Source organism: Anabrus simplex, chromosome 5 (assembly GCF_040414725.1).
Source record: "Anabrus simplex isolate iqAnaSimp1 chromosome 5, ASM4041472v1, whole genome shotgun sequence".
In the NCBI taxonomy this organism is placed as follows: Eukaryota; Metazoa; Arthropoda; class Insecta; order Orthoptera; family Tettigoniidae; genus Anabrus; species Anabrus simplex.
Genome location: NC_090269.1, coordinates 348,684,541 through 348,705,583, shown reverse-complemented (window position 1 = coordinate 348,705,583; position 21,043 = coordinate 348,684,541). Strand labels below are relative to the sequence as shown.

At 37.7% G+C, this 21,043-nt stretch overlaps 1 protein-coding gene across 1 annotated transcript in view; it reads right to left on the bottom strand.

Annotated features, from left to right (window-relative positions):
* Positions 1-8,526: 8,526 nt before the first annotated feature.
* Positions 8,527-21,043, bottom strand: part of LOC136874528 (angiotensin-converting enzyme) — a 91,628-nt gene continuing 79,111 nt past the window's right edge. The window contains exons 15-16 of the mRNA XM_068227829.1: positions 19,582-19,766; positions 8,527-9,557 (exon numbers count right to left, since the gene is read on the bottom strand). Of these exons, the coding sequence (XP_068083930.1) occupies positions 9,445-9,557; positions 19,582-19,766 (298 nt within the window). The 3' untranslated portion in view covers positions 8,527-9,444. The remainder of the gene's footprint in view (positions 9,558-19,581; positions 19,767-21,043) is intronic.

The window sequence follows — 21,043 nt, the reverse complement described above, 5'->3', positions numbered from 1 at the left end:
ACAAATCTTATAACATCACAGTCAGAAGAGGTCAAATATTGATCAATGGAGGTTGAACAGGAAAGATGAAAATTATGAACCTAATACAAGTAAGTGGAAGCAAAGTCAAAATCAGCTGGGAGTCCCGTGTTCGTCACTCCACACTCCCAAGATAATAATAATGTTTGTTGTCCAGTCCTTGTCCCGTTTCTCTACTTACGAATCTTCGTAGCGAGGTTTTACAATCGGATGCCCTGCCTAACATCAATCTCAATAGAGGAAGTTAATGAGATTAAATGAATGACGTGACATATCATAGCAGGAAGAGATAAAATGAAACCCTGTGCTGGCTGATCTTGCATTTAAGGCTGTCGCCTAGGTCGCAAATTTTCTTCTATTATGGTATATTAAAGGTATCAAAGAACTTCAAAATTTATTGAAAATCTCCCTATTATTCTAATTAGCTGTGATTCCAATTCTTTATTCATATCATTTTATACTATATGTATAGATGACAGACGACAGGGACAATTGGAGTACCTAGAGAAAACCCTGTCCCACCTCCGCTTTGTCCAGCATAAATCTCACATGGAGTCACCAGAATTTGAACCATGGAACCCAGTGGTGAGAGGCCAGCAAGCTTCCATCTGAACCATGGAGGCTTTAGTATGGTCCATTACAGTAAAAATGTTGAAATAGATCATTTAATGAATTAAATATTTGTACTAACTTATATATAATTTTACCTCGCACTCTTGCATAGTTCAATAATTATTGATAAAGCATTATGTTCCATCTTACTAGGGAAGCATGGTAAAATTGCAATACTAACATCATTGATATACAGCAAAAATTAAATATGACCAGTTCACAATTTATTTACATAAATAGGACTCAGCTTCACATACATAGGTACAGCATAAAAAGTTATCATAAAACTATTATCACTTCTGTAATTTTCACTTCAAATAAAGTCTACAGCACAAAACGATTTGTAACAAGAGGACAGGTCTTCTATCAGGAGGGGGAGAGGGATAGAGAGAGATTTTACAAAAGTATATTAGAATCAAAGATCTTTAAGTACTCTAATTATAATTTACAAAACTTAGAAAAAATGCAACAGTAAATGCCAAAGCTGAAGAATTTAGACGTAACTTACTATGGTCATCTGACAAGAAGTTGTGTGGTTGCCGGTTAAGATGTGCGAGGGGTAAACATGGCTGTCGTGCATGCGCCATCTCAAGTTTCCAACGCCTGACAATAGGCATCTCTTCCGCCCGTGGTGACTCTTGTGAACTGAGGTGCTAATACCAATATAAATGGTCCGTTGTTGGACATTATAAATTTTCCAGCTAACGCATTCCTGGTTGCCAGCATTTCGCCCCAGTGTGCTAAGTTGGGCTCATCAGTTGGTAAATAGCACACCTACCAAGACACATGGCTAGTGCATACCGTGGAGGCCACTGCGTAGGCTACTTGGAGCCACCAGCCAGTGATGGCCAGGCAAGCATCAAATTTTGGTAATGAGACGAAGTCTCTCATAGTGCATCGGCACTGCCGGTGGCTTCAAGTAGCCTACGCAGTGGCCTCCATGGCACACACCAGCCATGTGTCTTGGTAGGTGTGCTATTTATCAACTGATGAGCGTAACTTAGCAGACTGGGGCGAAACACTAGCAACCAGGAATGAGTTAGCTGGAAAATTTACAATGTCCAATAATGGACCATTTATATTGGTATTATAAATTTACTCATTTAGGACAAATATTTCAGGTTCCTTATGGGAATAAACATCTATATCAACTGAGATGCTGTCGTGAAGTTTAAAGTGGTATGGCAATTGTGCCTTAGTTACACATTTACTGTATATACTGCATAATGAACAGTTTAATAACGAATATGCATTGATTCAGAGAGTTCACATTGTCTGTCACGACTGAGTTTGTAGCTAAGAGTGTAGTATCTGTTGCTCATGTCATAGCCTACCTACAAGCTTCCACAACTTCTCGTCAGACGCAGATAGTATATACAGTGATGAGAAAAAAGCGAGTGATTACAAATTGAATAATATCACCAAAATAATTAATGTTTTACAGATTACAAGTCTGCATAACAAAAACATGTCTTGGGTATGCTGAGTAGTCCCGCCAGCTCCATTAACTTTACAAGAAGTGTCTATATTTTATAGTAATCAACTTATCTGCTGCCAAGAATCTAAGAAATTCGGCCAACTCTAGCACTTGTTTGGTTTTCAATTATTTTGTCACCGATACTAATCTTAATTGCAATACCATAGACAAAATCTAGTATCATTGACATGAACAAAAGTAGGAGTTTAACTTAAATCAATATTACATCCCAACAGTAAGTAAGAAACTACAGTAATAGGAACTTTGTACAGTTCAGTTTATTGCTCCTTGTACTGTAAAACAACACAAACAATAAAATATTCCTCTTAACTTCAAATTTAATGGCTGAACATGAAATTTCATAATTCAGCATCACCTTCTTGAATAACCCTCTGATCTTGAATACATACTTTGCATTATTTTATCACTTCCAGAACATCTCAGTACACAGCACAAGGAGTGGAGTGAACTATATCATACATGCAAACTTCCCAGAATTTCATCTAATCAATTCAGTAGCCTTCAACATTATCATACCATAAAAATTATGCCAGAATATTTACTAATTTGTCTCACATTATTATTTCTGGTACTTACCACGCTCAGATGAGATTCAGTAAGTACACCCCTGGTTCAACATATTGACAGAACAAATTGCATCACTTAAGTTACAATACAATTTCTCTCTCTGTGTACACAAGTAATCTTATATCGTTTAAGTCATCACTGCCTACCTTACAAACATACACTATAATATTAGAATTATGCTATATTATTAGTTCTCAACTACTATCACTTTATTCATGTTTCTCAATGATATCACTTATCTAACATTCACTAAGAATAATTTCAGTGGTTGCCGCTGTTTCCTTCTGTTTTTATCATCAGCCCTAAAACCACTAAATTTTTAGAAATGCATTTATATTTCAGTGAGCATACATTTCATTATAGTTCAAATGAATTAATTCAATCAGAAGAGCTGCAGTTTCTCCAGGTACGGTGCGTGATTTGTTCTAAACATCCTTGACTAGCTTACAAACATGCACCACTGAGTAATGAGCTAGTCATTATATCCCCTTTCATTTTAATAATATACCATGAGAGTTAAAAGTTAAACATTTGACCACAAGAATTACACCATTTCCTTAACTAATACTGAGATTGCTGTATAAATTAAAATTTTACTATATTTTTAAGTGCCATAACTTCGAGTTATTTTGCGCTTTGCTGGGGTGACCTATTGACAAACATAATTAGCTGTAATAAAAACTACTTATTTCTTAACTCATAAGTATGCCACAGTACAATTTAATTCCTTAGTTGCAAATCTTAAATGGTATAATTGTAAACCATCAAGGCAGAGTGACAGGAAGTCATCCACATTCTTACCAGTTTGCAGTAAATGAAGAGTCAGTTTTAATCTATGCCTCAAGTATGTAAAGAACTTGTTAAAAATTAATAAATATCTTCTCTCTTACAACTTTATTGGGAGGCTTTTCTATATGTTACTGACTTTTGCCTTTAATTCCTTCACTGTTGTAATGTTTACAACACAAGAACCCTTAATTGCAAAATTAAATCAAGACCTTTACTATATATTAAAAAGTGACTATTTATGCATTTTAAGTCAAGGCTTACAGTATACAGGCACACAGTCCAATCTATGGTCTGTGGTGGCTCAAAAAACATGTCTTTACTTGACCTATCAACAATCATTACTGCTGTTATTTTCTACTGAGCTATCAATTGGCACACCCTCACTATCATCACCACACCCATTATCCACATTATTACAGACAATTCTGAAAACCAATCTGCTAATAAAAGCTGATTGATTTCTTCACTATCATTACTTATGTTATTCCATGTGCTCATGGCTGTGTGGAACTGCATGCCACACACCAAAGATGAATGTTGGCAGACAGGCAATAACAAATAAAAATAGGCCAAAAATCCATGGCTTTTATTTCAGCAACATTCTCAGTATATGCATTATTAACATTATGGTGTGACCATGAGCAGAAGTTCAACTAGACAAATAAATAAATATCTTATTTCCTTTAGAGGTGGTTGTATGATATTGGTGGAAATATGGAACAGCAAGTACGAGATTTATAAATTGTGTCAACTAATATTGAATGACAAAGCAAATGCTACACGCTGCAGTGAAATACATAAATTACTTGACAACTACCAGGAAGCTGGTATGTAGGTCATTTCATAAATAATGGCAACGGCGTTGTATCACATGGCACATGCTGCTGAAGTTGCATCTGTAGGTGCAGGTTGGTAGGTACCAGCACTTGACGTAGTCAGAGTGCTTCTAGCCATGCTCCGAGATTGATGTATGTTAAGTAGAACAGTGATCATAAGTGAAAATGACACTTTTCCATAGCAGAAATGCCCATCAGTGCCTTGTGGAGCTATGAGAAGCTGTGGATGATAAGGCATTATCATATCAAATTGTTGTTTTGCATTGGGTGGAGGCCTTCCAGCATGGAAACATAGCTACCAAGGTCTACATTACACTGGACATCTCATAACTACCTTTAAAGATGTGTCCATGGCCATTACCAAACAGTGCTCAACAAAAGACGATGTTGGACTGTTCAGGAATTATCCACCCATATGTGTATATCTGGGTCGTCAGTGTTCCACATTTTATAACAAGATTTTCAGGTGTCCAAGAAGGGTTCAAAGTTAACATTAGCAGATATGCCAATGTCCCCAATTCTTCATCCTTCTTCTCACTCTTCTGATTGCAGAGACCAATCTCCCAATTTTGAGAGCAAATTTAGAATTCTGTATTGCTTAAACAATTCATCACTTTCCGTCATTCTATCATTAGCTGAAGAAAAATTGATAGTTGATGGGTATTAAAAGGGTGCTCCTAAATATTGCAGGCTCTCTGAGTTGATGCAAGCCGTTTTATCAATTCTGCATAGGAATTCAAAGCAGGAGATGAATTTTAGCACATTTACAAAAACAAAAATGCAGTTTAGATCAATCCCTTCTGTGGAAAAACTAGCAACCTTAAAATCTGTTCAGTAAGTCAAGTGCTTTGAGCAAAAAATTTGGTTCAGAGGTTTTGAAGAAAGCTAAGCCAGCTGAGGTGTTGAACATCAATCAGCACTAGTCATATAGTATTCAGAAAGTTGAAGAGCAACAAGTTCTAAAATTAAGATATGTGCAGTATTTTTAATATTTACAAATAAATCACGTACATGATGATGTAATAAAGTACGAAGGGGTGTCAGAAAATAACCTAATTTTTTGGGGGGGGTTTCAATAATCCCTCACTGGAGTTTGCAGGTGGTAGTACTGGAAAGGTCTGACCTTAAGTGATACAGTGCAAAGCACGTCATTTGCCTCAGGCTTCTTAATTGCAGGGGAGCAGCTGACAAAGGGGGTTGTGTTTGCTGTACCCCACATGCTCAAGTTGCAGCAGCGCACTTCAGTTAGATTTTGTGTTATCACATGTGACGTGTCCTGGTTCCATCATTATGACCCAGAGATAAAACAGTAAAGTGCCCAATGAAAACATCCTTCCAGTCCAAGACTCAAAAAGGCCAAAGTTCAGGCGAGTGCAGGGGAAGTCGTGCACCTTGTCTTTTTTGATAAGCAGGGTATTGCGTAAAATCATGTAGTGAAAAATCAATGTACTGTTACTGCTGATCACTATTATAAAGTATTAAAGGGGCCACTGAAAAGAAAAATTGCTGAAAAAAGACCAAACTTTGCTCAAACAGGATGGATCCTGCACTAGGACAATGCACCTGTGTATCGGGCAATCAAGACTCAAGACACAATAACCAAATTAGGCATTGAGGTGATGCCACATCCACCTTATTCACTGGACGTAGCACCATGCAACTTCTATCTATTTCCTGCAGTGAAAAAGGAATTTCAGAGTCATCATTTTCAAAGTGATCAAGAAGTGAACACTGCAATTTTGGGTATACTCAACAGACTATCAAGAAAGAGCTTCATGTTTTGAACAATGGGCTGAACGCTGGAACCGTTGTATTGTATCTGAGGAAGAATACTTTGAAGGTCTGTAACTGAATTTGAATAAAGGTATCCAGTATTTTGATGTAATAAAATCATTCTGGTTATTTTTTGTCACCTCCTTGCAGTATAACATGTTAAATATTCTCGAACTGGTAAAAATGACATCATCATAAATAAGTGTGATGACTTGTAACACATCACAGTATTTCATAAAAAGTCTCATGATTTTTATTTTTGAAAGTTGTCATGTCTGAATGAGTTAACAGAGATGAAGTTGGGATCATGATGTGAGACTAGATGTATCTACCTGGAGTAATTTCAGCATGAGGGGACTAACATTCTCAACTCCATTATTGCAACTGATGAAACCTGGACACAAGCATGCGAACCAGAATTGAAGTGTGACATCCAGCATCACCATAATGACACAAGGTGTAATAGAATCTATCACCCATGAAGGTCATGCTTGTTTTGGCATATGGCAGCCAAGATATTTTTGAGCATCATCCTGTTCGTGAACACCACACTATCAATGCCCAGTGTTACCGTGCAGAGGCATCTGCATCACACACTTTAACAGAAACGTCCAGCACTAATGGACAACACCAAATTCTGTCTGTGAACACTACAGCCTAGATTGCTGTTCCCATCAGCGACCTTGCACAATGGAGGAAGTGAGAAGTCTTAGAACACTCTTCTTATTTGCCAGATCTTAGTATATGCTGCTTTGATCTCATTCCAAAACTGAAAAAGGCATAGCATGTTATGCCCTTTGCAGACAGGAAGGCCATTATAATGGTGTATAGGCAACAGTTGATAGACTGTTAATAATATTGAAGACCTTCCTCACCACTGGTCCCCCGTCGGTGGGGTAGAATAACACCCACGGTAGCCCCTGCCTGTCGTAAGAGGTGACTAAAAGGGGCCTCAGAGGCTCTCAACTTGGGAGCGTGGGTTGGCGACCACGGCCCTTAGTTTAGATCAGGCATTGCTTCCACTTACACTCAGCTCTCGATTTACTGTAATTGGATCAACCATGTTGCGGCTTAACCATGATATCAAAAACACTAAAAATGCATGAGTGTTAGGAGTTACAGTAATACAAGCACAACAAACAGTTACATATGGGGCTGCCTTGGCAAATGTTGAGTCATTGCTGGAGCACATTGAGGGCGAGGATGATGCTCTCATCACCAAAAAAACTTGTTTTGAGAAACTTGAAAAACAAAATAAGGAAAAAGTGTTTCTCAGCACAAAAGCAAAAAACTATGACTGATTATTTGCAGAAACAATAAATTTAGATAGTCTGAATATTTTTCTTTGACTTATTAGTTTCAACGAAAAGTACTGTTTATTTTTCCATTTATTAACTGTGCTAAGTGCTACTTTTACTGTAACATATTGGGTAAGTTAATAAAAAACAATACAGTAGTATCATTTATTATCATTTTAACTGTAGTACGCCCGTTCTATTTTTACATTTTTGCAGGTTAACAGCATTTTACTTATCCGGGAAGCCTTAACCTTACATTATCCCCATTAATCGAGAGTTGAGTGTACTTGTGCCAGGCTCCTCACTCTCATCTCTCCTATCCGACTTCCCTTGGTCAACTCTTGTTCCTTTCTGACCCCGATGCTATTAGAGCATTCAAGGGCTAGAGAATCTTTCATTTTCATGTCCTTTGTTACCCTTGTCTTTCTTTGGTGGATATCTTAAATTTTTAAGTGTCGGATCCTTTCCATTTTTTTCTTTCTGATTAGTGTTATATACAGGATGGTCTCCTAGTTGTACTATCACCACCACCACCTCATCATTGGCAACAATGTGATGATACCCTGGGGGGCTATTTTGAACTACTGTATATTAGTGTTTGTATTGCAAGTTGTGATCTATTTGTGCCTAATATGTTCTTTTCAGTTTGACCTCTGCTGTTACCTCCTGTATCTTGCCCCTATGAAACACGCATTGCCTTCTCCTCCCAAAGCACATCATAGATTCCCTGTGCTGCAGCGTTAACAGATAATATAACACAGTGGCTATGACTTATGAAATGGCCCTGTGTATTCTTTGACTCATCTTGAAAAGAATGAGTCAATAAAGCACCTCTCATAAATGTGTAATTATCATCAGACTTCTACCTTTCATTTTTCTCACTAGTAAAATTAAAACTTCATAAACACTAGGAACCAAGTTTGAATTCAGATAATGTTACATACTGAATATAGGGCAAGCTTCATTATCTGTGATGATACAGACATGCTAAGTAGACACTTCATAAGTGTTGCGCTCTCTAGTCTTCAAGTCTTTGAAAATAACTAATAAAGGATTATAACAAAATATTGAACAATTCATGAACATAGGTTTTCATGGCTCATTGCCGTTTATAATATTATATTTAGGTTAAAGCCACTTAACAAAAAGCCGAGCTTGCAGCCAAGTTAAATTGGCTTTCATTACGGCAAAGTGTATGAAACTTGGCTGCAAGCTCGGCTTTTTTGTTCTCCTTAATATAAACTGGCTTTTATACAGATATAATATTTATTTATAGAACAATTTGTGTATTATAAATGGAACTTGATGGTCATGAACCTTCAATGTGATGAAATTTCAGTTTATCCCAGGTATTACTGTGGTTGCTGGTGCCATTCTAGCTCATTTTGGAATTTGGCCACAGATTGGAAACACCACATGATATTTCAAGTGAAAATTCCATTTGCAAATTGACCAGGATTTGAAACTCAGTCATCTGGTGGGAAGCCGACCGTCACTCTGTTAAATATGCCCCTCCAAAAGTCCCAATAATATGCATGAAATTAAAAGATAGAAGCACCATTTGATCTCTCGTCCTCGAGACATACTGAGCTCAACACTGTATTCCATGTTTTATGGTTTCCCAATAATAGGGCTCTAAAATTTCTCATGATTGGAAGAGAGGTTTCCGAATATTTAATAATATGACCAGCTTCAACTTTTAAATATTGCAAATGTATATATAAATTATACACTAGTCTTTCGTTGCTATAGGCAACTAACAGAATTATTCCTCATGTAATTCAGAGTAACTTGACTCTCTCAAAACTATACCTATAAAATCTGGAATATCGTTCTTAATAAAATGCCAGTCATGAAGAGAAATCTTGACTTCATATGATAGTTAAATACTCATACAGAAAGTAAAGAATACTTCCTTCTGATGGAGAGTTAAAATCATTCCTCAACAGTTTTCTAATATCAAGGTACTAGTGCAACTGAAAACATATTTTATATTATCCTCATTTGCATCAATTTGTAAGTCTCTTTATCACATTGTCAGGTCTGAGTGTAGCTACGAGTTCTCTGAATGGTTGTTTCTCATCAACACGATGATAAAGAGGAGTGGTAACAGGAACACAGACATTTCCTTGACACCAGCACTGCTGGAGAGCGGAGCAAACAGGGCTGTAACAAAACAATGTTCACATTTAAAGAAATGTTTTCTTTCTTACCCACTACATAATGAAATAGTAATAGAGCACAGATGCCTTGACATATGAGCAAGAAGCACAATTCCTAACAACCAGGTTCTAGAAAGATTTTACCATTGCTTTTGTCTGACATCTTGAAAATAATAAGAGACAAATAAAGGCATTAGAAGTCATAATAGGATAAACTCAAAGGCAGGTCCATCCAGGAAGATGGAGTAACAGAAATAGGAGACAAGGACAAGTACGAAGACAAGAAACAAACAAGGATAATCTCCATATCTTCATACCACTGCCATCATCACATAGATGATCCCTCCTATTCATGTTCCAGAAAATGAATGAAATGAATTTATATCTTATGAAGATTGTATTGTCTGTACGAGAAAAGACATTCCAGATGAGGAATGATAGTCAATTGAACAATCCAACTGGCAAATGGCAAAAGAAGTTGATGATGAAAACAACTCAAAATACGAAACCATACATCATACTTCAAGCATAAGTAAAACCCAGAGGGTAAAAGTGTTCTTCGTCTTGGTGCAAATCCAAAGTCTCTGAAATATACTTTGAGCCACAATCCAGATTAGAATTTTGCCTAATCTTAATTTACCAACTCATTGATCATTCATTAGGCAGAAACAACCAACTGTTACTGACATGTGTTTTCTTTTAAATATATTAGACAGCATATATACAGGAATATTTAGCAAATTCTAGGAAAGTATACCGAGTTCTTATGGCTACTTCAATTGACAAACAGTAGTAAAGGTAAAGAAGAATGTGAATTAGAATTCAATAGTGCTGAAATTGTTAAGGAGGCAGCTACAGGTTATAAGTAAGGATATAAAGCGGCACTTAAATGGTCTTGAGGCAGTGGAAAAACTATGGAAACCACTTCTTGGGTGGGTGAGAGTGGAATTTTAAACCTATAAATGTTTTACACACTGCCTGAAAAATGCTGTTAAGATTGTGTTTATTGGTCTTTATAAATTAGAACAGAATTTAGCCATCAATAATACATCTTTCTAAACCAAACACTGCAACAAATTATTATTATTATTATTATTATTATTATTATTATTATTATTATTATTATTATTCCGAGGTATTTGTGGATCGCAGAGGTGAAAGAAGGTGCTGGCGTGAATGGGTCTAACTACAATATCAAAGTTAATTTAAAACTTTAACAAAGTTTATATTTCTTTAGAATTTAAAAAATCAACAAATATGTTTGTGGGTTACTGTAGTCACGTCCTAGTTCGTGAACCATGGGCAACGGCTGAGTGGCCTAGTAAGAGGTCCTGAGAGTCGGGATACCAGTTGCTGTGGAATGGGAGTGGGCATCTCGGACATATTCTGAGTCCTGGCCCTCCTTGTGCTTGGGCGGCTAGGACTATACAGTTCACCGGTGGTCCATAACCCGTTAGAGGAGAGATCCTCACTTGGACTATGTGCAAGTAGGGTAGTATCCTGCTTCTTGAATTTACTGAGCTCAGAACATTTTAAGCAAGCCTTGGATCTATGGGAGTAATAGAGTCCCATTCCCATTTGACAGGCGAGGGACTCCTTGGAAACAACATGGCGAATGAAATGGAATTCGATCGGAAGCTATCAATATTAATGGGGCTTATGGAAGAAAGAAGGTAGAACTGGCTGAGTCAGCAAAGAGGATGCATCTGGATGTGCTAGGGGTAAGTGATATTCGGGTAAGCGGAGATAACGAGGAGGAGATAGGAGATTATAAAGTGTACTTGACGGGTGTTAGAAAGGGAAGGGCAGAGTCTGCAGTAGGACTCTTTATCAGGAATACCATTGCACCCAACATAGTTTCTGTTAGGCACATAAATTAGCGAATGATGTGGCTAGATTTGTCAGATGGAGGAATTAGGACAAGAATTGTGTCCGTGTATTCACCATGTGAGGATGCAGATGAGGATGAAGTTGACAAGTTTTATGAAGCACTGAGTGACATCGTGGTCAGGGTCAACAGCAAAGGTAGGATAGTGCTAATGGGCGATTTCAGTGTGAGAGTTGGGAATAGAACTGAAGGATACGAAAGGGTGATTGGTAAATGTGGGGAAGATATGAAAGCTAATGGGAATGGGAAGCGTTTGCTGGACTTCTGTGCTAGTATGGGTTTAGCTGTTACGAATACATTCTTCAAGCATAAGGCTATTCACTGCTACACGTGGGAGGCTAGGGGTACCAGATCCATAATAGACTATATCTTAATAGACTTTGAATTCAGGAAATCTGTTAGGAATGTACGAGTTTTTCGCAGATTTTTCGATGATACAGACCACTATCTGATCTGTAGTGAACTAAGTATCCCTAGGCCTAGGGTAGAGAAAGTGAAATCTGTCTGCAAATTAATAAGGGTAGAAAATCTCCAGGACGAGGAAATTAGACAGAAGTACATGGATATGATTAGTGAGAAGTTTCGAACAGTAGACAGTAAGCAGGTTCAAGATATATAAAGTGAATGGGTGGTGTATAGAGATGCTCTAGTAGAAACAGCAAGGGAATGCCCAGGAACAACTGTGTGTAAAGATGGGAAAAGGCGAACATCTCGGTGGAATGATGAAGTGAGAGCAGCCTGTAAACGTAAAAAGAAGGCTTATCAGAAATGGCTCCAAACAAGGGCCGAGACAGACAGGGATTTGTATGTAGATGAAAAAAACGGAGCAAAACAGATAGTTGTTGAATCCAAAAAGAAGTCATGGGAAGATTTTGGTAATAACCTAGCAAGGCTAGGTCAAGCAGCAGGGAAACCTTTCTGGACAGTAATAAAGAATCTTATGAAGGGAGGGACATTTCATAGCATTTATCAGTCATTAATATATCACTTTGGGAATGGTGACCCCATCGTACTAATAGCCTATATCTGCTTCATTCATCACATCCCTGACCCGGTCAATGACTGGAAAACTGGTTGTAGGTTTTAATTTTCAGGAAGGGAGGGAAAAAGGAAATGAACAGTGTTTTGAGTAATTCAGGTGAACTCATAACAGATTCCAGGGAATCACTGGAGAGGTGGAGGGAATATTTTGAACATCTTCTCAATGTAAAAGGAAATCATCCTGGTGGTGTTGCAAACAGCCAAGCTCATGGGGAGGAGGAAAATGATGTTGGTGAAATTATGCTTGAGGAAGTGGAAAGGATGGTAAAGAAACTCCATTGTCATAAGGCAGCAGGAATAGTTGAAATTAGACCTGAAATGGTGAAGTATAGTGGGAAGGCAGGGATGAAATGGCTTCATAGAGTAGTAAGATTAGCATGGAGTGTTGGTAAGGTACCTTCAGATTGAGCAAAAGCAGTAATTGCTCATATCTATAAGTAAGGGAATAGGAAGGATTGCAACAACTATCGAGGTATCTCATTGATTAGTATACCTGGCAAAGTATTCACTGGCATCTTGGAAGGGAGGGTGCGATCAGTCATTGAGAGGAAGTTGGATGAAAACCAGTGTCGTTTCAGACCACAGAGAGGCTGTCAGGATCAGATTTTCAGTATGCACCAGGTAATTGAAAAATGCTACGAGAGGAATAGGCAGTTGTGTTTATGTTTTGTAGATCTAGAGAAAGCATATGACAGGGTACCGAGGGAAAAGATGTTCACTATACTGGGGGACTATGGAATTAAAGGTAGATTATTGAAATCAATCAAAGGCATTTATATTGACAATTGGGCTTCAGTGAGAATTGATGGTAGAATGAGTTCTTGGTTCAGGGTAATTACAGGGGTTAGACAAGGCTGTAATCTTTCACCTTTGCTGTTCATAGTTTACATGGATCATCTGCTGAAAGATATAAAAATGGCAGGGAGGGATTCAGTTAGGTGGAAATGTAGTTAGCAGTTTGGCCTACGCTGATGACTTGGTCTTAATGGCAGACTGTGCCGAAAGCCTGCAGTCTAATATCTTAGAACTTGAAAATAGGTGTAATGAGTATGGTATGAAAATGAGCCTCTCGAAGACTAAATTGATGTCAGTAGGTAAGAAATTCAACAGAATTGAATGTCAGATTGGTGATACAAAGCTAGAACAGGTCGATAATTTCAAGTATTTAGGCTGTGTGTTCTCCCAGGATGGTAATATAGTAAGTGAGATTGAATCAAGGTGTAGTAAAGCTAATGCAGTGAGCTCGCAGTTGCGATCAGCAGTATTCTGTAAGAAGGAAGTCAGTTCCCAGACGAAACTATCTTTACATCGGTCTTTTTTCAGACCAACTTTGCTTTACGGGAGCAAAAGCTGGGTGGACTCAGGATATCTTGATCATAAGTTAGAAGTAACAGACATGAAAGTAGCAAGAATGATTGCCGGTACAAGCAGGTGGGAACAATGGCAGGAGGGTACTCGGAATGAGGAGATAAAGGCTCATTTAGGAATTAACTCGATGGATGAAGCTGTACACATAAACCGGCTTCGGTGGTGGGGTCATGTGAGGCAAATGGAGGAGGATAGGTTACCTAGGAGAATAATGGACTCTGCTTTGGAGGGTAAGTAGAGGGAGACCAAGACGACAATGGTTAGACTTGGTTTCTAACGATTTAAAGATAAGAGGTATAGAACTAAATGAGGCCACAACACTAGTTGTAAATCAAGGATTTTGGCGACGTTTAGTAAATTCACAGAGGCTTGCAGACTGAACGCTGAAAGGCATAACAGTCTATAATGATAATGTATGTATGTATGTATGTATGTATGTATGTATGTATGTCTGTATGTATGTATGTATGTATGTATGTATGTATGTATGTACGTAACAATATAACAGGTGCATTTAGCAATTTTGGAACAAGTCAAGGAAAATACATTATTAGTGAATTCGACAGGTCCTGGGCTTCGAGGCCCTCGCTTTACAATGCTTGAGCTCCCAGCTCAAATTTACAATTTAAAGAAGGACAACTTTAGCAAAGGGCAGAAATCCCCTAATTCAAAGAGCACTTGCTCTTAAATATGCAATATCTAGCCTCCCAGAGGCACACTTTACAATTACAAAATTTGAGAAAGAGCTAACAGGCTCTCCATTTCCTTTCAGCCTCCTCGAGTTAACATCAAAAATCGTACACTCACTGGCCTTCCATGGCCCAACTTACAATGTGAAACAGGGATATCTTGTACCCAACCTACAGGGCCTTTGCGGAAAAGAACAGGTTAAGTAAAATGGCCCAAAACACAAACTGAATGGAGGCGTACAGTGCTCCAAGATAGTGAAAACTAAAAAACCTAAGGGGCACTAGGCTGATGAAACAGGGGCTATTCCCAAACTACTGAGGTGACTCGTATAAGGGTAAATTAATACATTACGGAAGAAGAACGGTTACAAATTTAGTCACCTCAAACCAAGATGAAGGGGAGCTCGAGAGGGTACTTCACTCTCTATCCCCGATTTACAGTTAAAGGTTTTATGAAGTTATTACATTATCCGGCAGAAGTTACATTTTCAGAAAAGTAGGTTACATAGTTGATGATTCGGACCTTTCCCTCGGGTTAAACTGCGGAGCTAGCAAGAAAGAAAGAAAGATGTTATGTTGCCATTACCTTGTAGAAGATCTAGCAGCTGACGAAGAGGCCTCCCATCTCCTGCTTGACACACACACTCAGTAAGATGATGATCAATTGTCGAAGAGACGTGAAAATCCACAGTTCATAAACCATCAGGGAAAGTTCAAGACCACTCAAGATTAAACTAGCCACACCCTCTCATTTTATTGGGTAACTAGCAAGGTACCCGTGCTTCGCTACGGTATTATACTGAAATTTATAATTGAATGCTTATTGTTTTAGATATATAATCCGCCGAAATTCGCGATATGACACGTTTTCAGCGAGAATCCACCAAAATTCCCGATCTGACTCGTTTTCTATTAGATTACGGCACGTTTCCTCCCACTTTTCAATCATCCTTTCCAGCAATCGATTTCGTACTTCCCGGGCTAGCCTCAGGTATTCTTCCCGGTCAGTTGGGTCCATAAATCTTTGCCATACCGTATTTTCCTATAATCATTTTTAATCTGGATAAAATCCTTCAGGAGATCCGGCGTGGTGCCATATTGTGTGCCTTGGCGGCACTGAACCCGCGGCCGGACTGCATTCTTAGTCATTACCCGTCCAGGAGCCGTTTCCAGCGTGGTCCGCACATTTGACGACGGTCCGAAACATTATTATTATTATTATTATTATTATTATTATTATTATTATTATTATTATTAATGTTATTCTTCTTATTATTATTATTACTATTATGTGTTGCTGGGATGAATGATGACAGGGAAAACCGGAGTATCCGGAGAAAAACCTGTCCCGCCTCCGTTTTGTCCAGCACGAATGTCACATGGAGTGACTGGGATTTGAACCACGGAACCCAGCTGTGAGAGGCCGGCGCGCTGCCGCCTGAGCAACGGAGGATCCTTATAAGTACATTAAGAACAGTAAAATCAATTGGTCTCACCTCCTTTTACACCCCACCGCCGTTAGTTTTTACTGCCAATCCCCCCCCCCCCCAAAAAAATTGAAAGAAGGCGTGTTCCTTTATGTTTAAGGGAGATTCCAAACACCAATGTTCACGTCTATTACCTTCAGTTTTGAGATGTAAGTATCCCCATAAATATAATTTACTTTTGTCACTTCATTTCAAACTACCCCCCCCCCCTCCTAAGTGAATTTTCCCGCAAAAAATACTTGTTTCCTTAATAGTGAAGGATCTTCTAAATACCAATTATCACGACTCTAACTTCTTCACTTTTTGATTTATGTGTCCTCATGAAAGGAATTCAACTCCTTTACACTCCCGTCCCCCAAGATGGTTTCCCCCCCAAAACGCGTTTTTCTTTGTTTTTAAAGGAGATCCAAATACGAATTTTCACGTCTGTAACAACTTTAGTTTTTATTAGATGTATATATTCTCATAAAATTAAGGTCAATTAATTTTTCAATTATTTCACCCCCCTCCCCCCGCTTCATTGGATTTTACGAGAATACGTGTTTCTTTACTTTTAAAGCAGATTGCAAATATCAAATTTCACATCTGTAACATCTTCATTTTTAAGATATCAGTAGCCTAATTAAAAAAATTCAACACAATTTTCAGTCACTTTCACCCCCCTCCACCCAAGTGGTATTTCCGAAAATTAAAAATACACATTTCTTTATGTTTAATAGAGATAAAAATACCATTTTTCACTTCTGTAACATGTTAAGTTTTTTTTAGATATACTGTAAAAATTCTCATTTTAAAATTTCACCCCTTTTGGGTTCCCCTTAAGTGGAGTTTCCAAAAAAAATCACCTATGTTTCTTTACATTTACAGGAGATTCCAAACACCCACTTTTTACGTCTGTAACATTTTACGTTTCCAAGATAATCTTTCAAAAATTTCACCCCAATTTGTCACTTCTGTTTAACCGCCATTAACAGGATTTTCCAAAAACTAAAAAAAATACGTGTTTCTTTATTTTTAAAGGAGATCCCATATACAAATTTTCAGTTCTGTAATATCTTCCGTTTCTGAGATATATGTATCCTCATTAAAGGCATTCAACCCATTTTTCACCCTTTTACACCCCTCCTATTGGAATTTACAGAAAACAAAAAAATACGTGTTCCTTTATTTTTAGAGGAGATTCTAACTACCAATTTTTACATCTGTAAATTTTAACGTTTTAAGATGTAGACACATTCATTTTAAAAAATTCACCCCCCCTTTTCACCCCTCAATATTTGGATTTTCCAAAAACAAAAAATATGTATTTCTTTACATTTAAAGTAGATCCCAAATACCAATTTTCAGGTCTGTAATATCTTCAGGTTCTGAAATATAAGTAGCCTCATTAAAGGCATTCAACCCATTATTCATCCTTTTACACCCTTCCTATTGGGATTTTCCGAAAACAAAAGAATACGTGTTTCTTCATTTTTAAAGGAGATTCTAAATACCAATTTTTACATCTATAAACTGTAACAGTTTTGAGATATAGATACACTCATTTTAAAAAATCACCCCCTTTTCACCCCCCCCATTAATTGGATTTTCCAAAAACAAAAATATACGTGTTTCTTTAGTTTTAAAGGAGATCCCAAACACCAATTTTCAGGTCTGGAATATCTTCAGTTTCTGAAATATAAGTAGCCTCATCAAAGGCATTCAACCACTTTTTCACCCCTTTTCACCCCTCCTATTGCGATTTTCCGAAAACAAAAAATACGTGTTTCTTTATGTTTAATGATGATTCTAAATACCAATTTTTACATCTGCAAACTTTAAAACTTTGGAGATATAGATTCACTCATTTTAAAAATTCACCCCCTTTTCACCCTCCCATTAATTGTATTTTCCAAAAACAAAAAAATACGTGTTTCCTTATTTTTAAAAGAGATCAAAAGTACCAATTTTCAGGTCTATAATATCTTCAGTTTCTGAGATATAAGTACTGATATCCTGATTAAGGGCATTCAACCCATTTTCCCCATTTTCACCCCTTTTCACCCCTCCTATTGGGATTTTCTGAAAACAAAAAAATACGTGTTTCCTTATTTTTAAAAAAGATTCTAAATACCAATTTTTACAACTGTAAACTTTTAAACTTTCGAGATATAGACACACTCATTTTAAAATTTCACCCCTCTTTTCATCCCCTTAGCGAAGGAATATCCAAAAATCCTCTCTTAGCGAGCACCTGCATCTTAATATGAATATATCCCCAAAATTTCATTTCTTTACGTCCAGTAGTTTTGGCTCTGCGATGATGAATCAGTCAGTCAGGACAAGTTATTTTATATATATAGATTTAAAAGTTGTCCGCCTCTGTGGTGTAGTGGTTAGCGTGATTAGCTGCGACCCCCGGAGGCCCAGGTTCGATTTCCGGCTCTGCCACGAAATTTAAAAAGTGGTACGAGGGCTGGAACAGGGTCTACTCAGCCTCGGGAGGTCAACTGAGTAGACGTGGGTTCGATTCCCACCTCAGCCATCCTGGAAGTGGTTTTCCGTGGTTTCCCACTTCTCCTCCAGGCGAATGCCGGGATGGTACCTAACTTAAGGCCACAGCCACTTCCTTCCCTCTTCCTTGCCTATCCCTTCCAATCTTACCATCCCTCCACAAGGCCCCTGTTCAGCATAGCAGGTGAGGCCGCCTGGGCGAGGTACTGGTCATACTCCCCAGTTGTATCCCCTGACCAAGAGTCTGAAGCTCCAGGACACTGCCCTTGAGGCGGTAGAAGTGGGATCCCTCGCTAAGTCCGAGGGAAAAACCGACCCTGGAGGGTAAACAGATGATGATGATGATGAATTTAAAAGTTACACTCAAAATCGAAGAAGAAGAAGAAGAAGAAGACTGTGATTGGTAGAAAATTAATTACAGAAATTAGGGATTGGCTGGATTCAAAACTGGTGGAAAGAAAAGATAAATATTGCCAACCCAAAAATAAATGAACATCAATTAGTAAAAAAACTTATGAATACAAAACTTCTTTAAGTTCTTTCACTTCGCACCAGGGTGCATGATCATAGTTTTTAGCAGTGACATCTATGGAAGAATGTCCAAACTTCTTCATGAATGGCAAACCAAAGAAGTAGAAATACAGTCAGTTCAGGAAACTTCACAATAACAAAATTATATCAAATTTTAGTGGTGACATCTTCTGAGTAAATTTATAAGTTAGTCTAGTTTCAATTTCACTGTTTCATCAGTAGAGGAGTTCGTTTAGGTGCTAGATTTAAATGCACGGCATTGGGGTGTACCTCATGGTATTATTATTATTATTATTATTATTATTATTATTATTATTATTATTATTATTATTATTATTATTGTTGTTGTTGCAGTGTAAGAATACAGGCAGTATAATAATTTATAGTGTGTAGGTATACAGTCAATAGTATCCCAAAATAGTGACGCTTTGCTATTATAAATTTGTGGCTGTCCCACTGGTTAGAAGAAAGAACAAATAAAGCATTACTTTTTGTCTCTGGAACTTTAACAGAAAGTGACTGTTTACCTACCAGTATCTTGTTCAGTTGTGCTCCAGCCTACAAGTCTCTCATCTCTATTCTCTACAATGAGCCAGTCCTCCAACGGCTTGAAGAACTCCAGCAAAGGTCGAGGATCAAGTCGATTAGTAAGTCCACGGGTCATAACTCGTACAACATCTGGCCAGGGTCGTGATGAGCCTAATGACAACATCTCTCTGTCAACATAAAACAATGTTCCTTTTTAATCATATGAGACTAGCAAGAGTCATAAAGGTTTCTTTTTTTTTAACAAGTTGTTTTACGTCAGAGCGACACTGATAGATCTTATGGCGATGATGGGAGAGAAGAGGGCTAGGAGTGGGAAGGAAGCAACCATGGCCATAATTAAGGTGCAGCCCCAGAAGTTGTCTGGTGAGGAAAAGGGAATTCATGGAAAACCATCTTCAGGGCTGCCGACAGTCGGGTTCAAACCCACTATCTCCCAAATACTGGATACTGGCCACACTTAAGCAACTGCAGCTATTGAGCTTGGTCATAAACATTTCAGGTTACAAGCATTTAAGTGGAAAAATCTGCTTTCCAGCTACACAAAGTGATTCATAAGGATTTTTTGCTCTCTATAATATAATATAATATAATATAATATAATATAATATAATATAATATAATATAATATAATATAATATAATATAATATAATATAATATAATTTTTTTTACAAATTTATACTAATTTGCAATATTATATTATTGACAAATGGAAGAAGGAAAGAATAGGTAACCATACAGGGTAAGGTATCACGTCCAAACAACATTGAACCAGAATGTAATTTGAAAAATATCTTACAGCAAACACAAATAGATCCTTTCCTAAAATATACTGTTGACAACAAATGATTTACTATCTTATACAATACTGTTTGATCAAAACTAGAGGTCATTCAATGTTACATAAGGCAGAAGTTAGCCATTGTTATCATTACTAAGTGCACTTGAAACAAGCAAGAATGGATTTTTACATTAACTTACAAATCTGAACAAATTACTTAACCATTACAATGTGTCATACCGAGCTCGATAGCTGCAGTCACTTAAGTGCAGCCAGTATCCAGTATTCGGGAGATAGTAGGTTCGAACCCCACTGTCGGCAGCCCTGAAGATGGTTTTCCGTGGTTTCCCATTTTCACACCAGGCAAATGCTGGGGCTGTACCTTAATTAAGGCCATGGCCGCTTCCTTCCCACTCCTAGCCCTTACCTGTCCCATCGTCTCCGTAAGACCTATCTGTTAATACAGATGTTGATTCCCATAGGGAATTTAAAATATTTGTCCCGAATGAGTAAATTTATAATACCAATATAATGGTCCGTTATTGGACATTATAAATTTTCCAGCTAACTCATTCTTGGTTGCCTGCGTTTCGCCCTTGTGTGCTAAGTTAGGCTCATCAGTTGGGACTTAGCACACCACCCAAGACGCAAGGCTAGTGCATAAC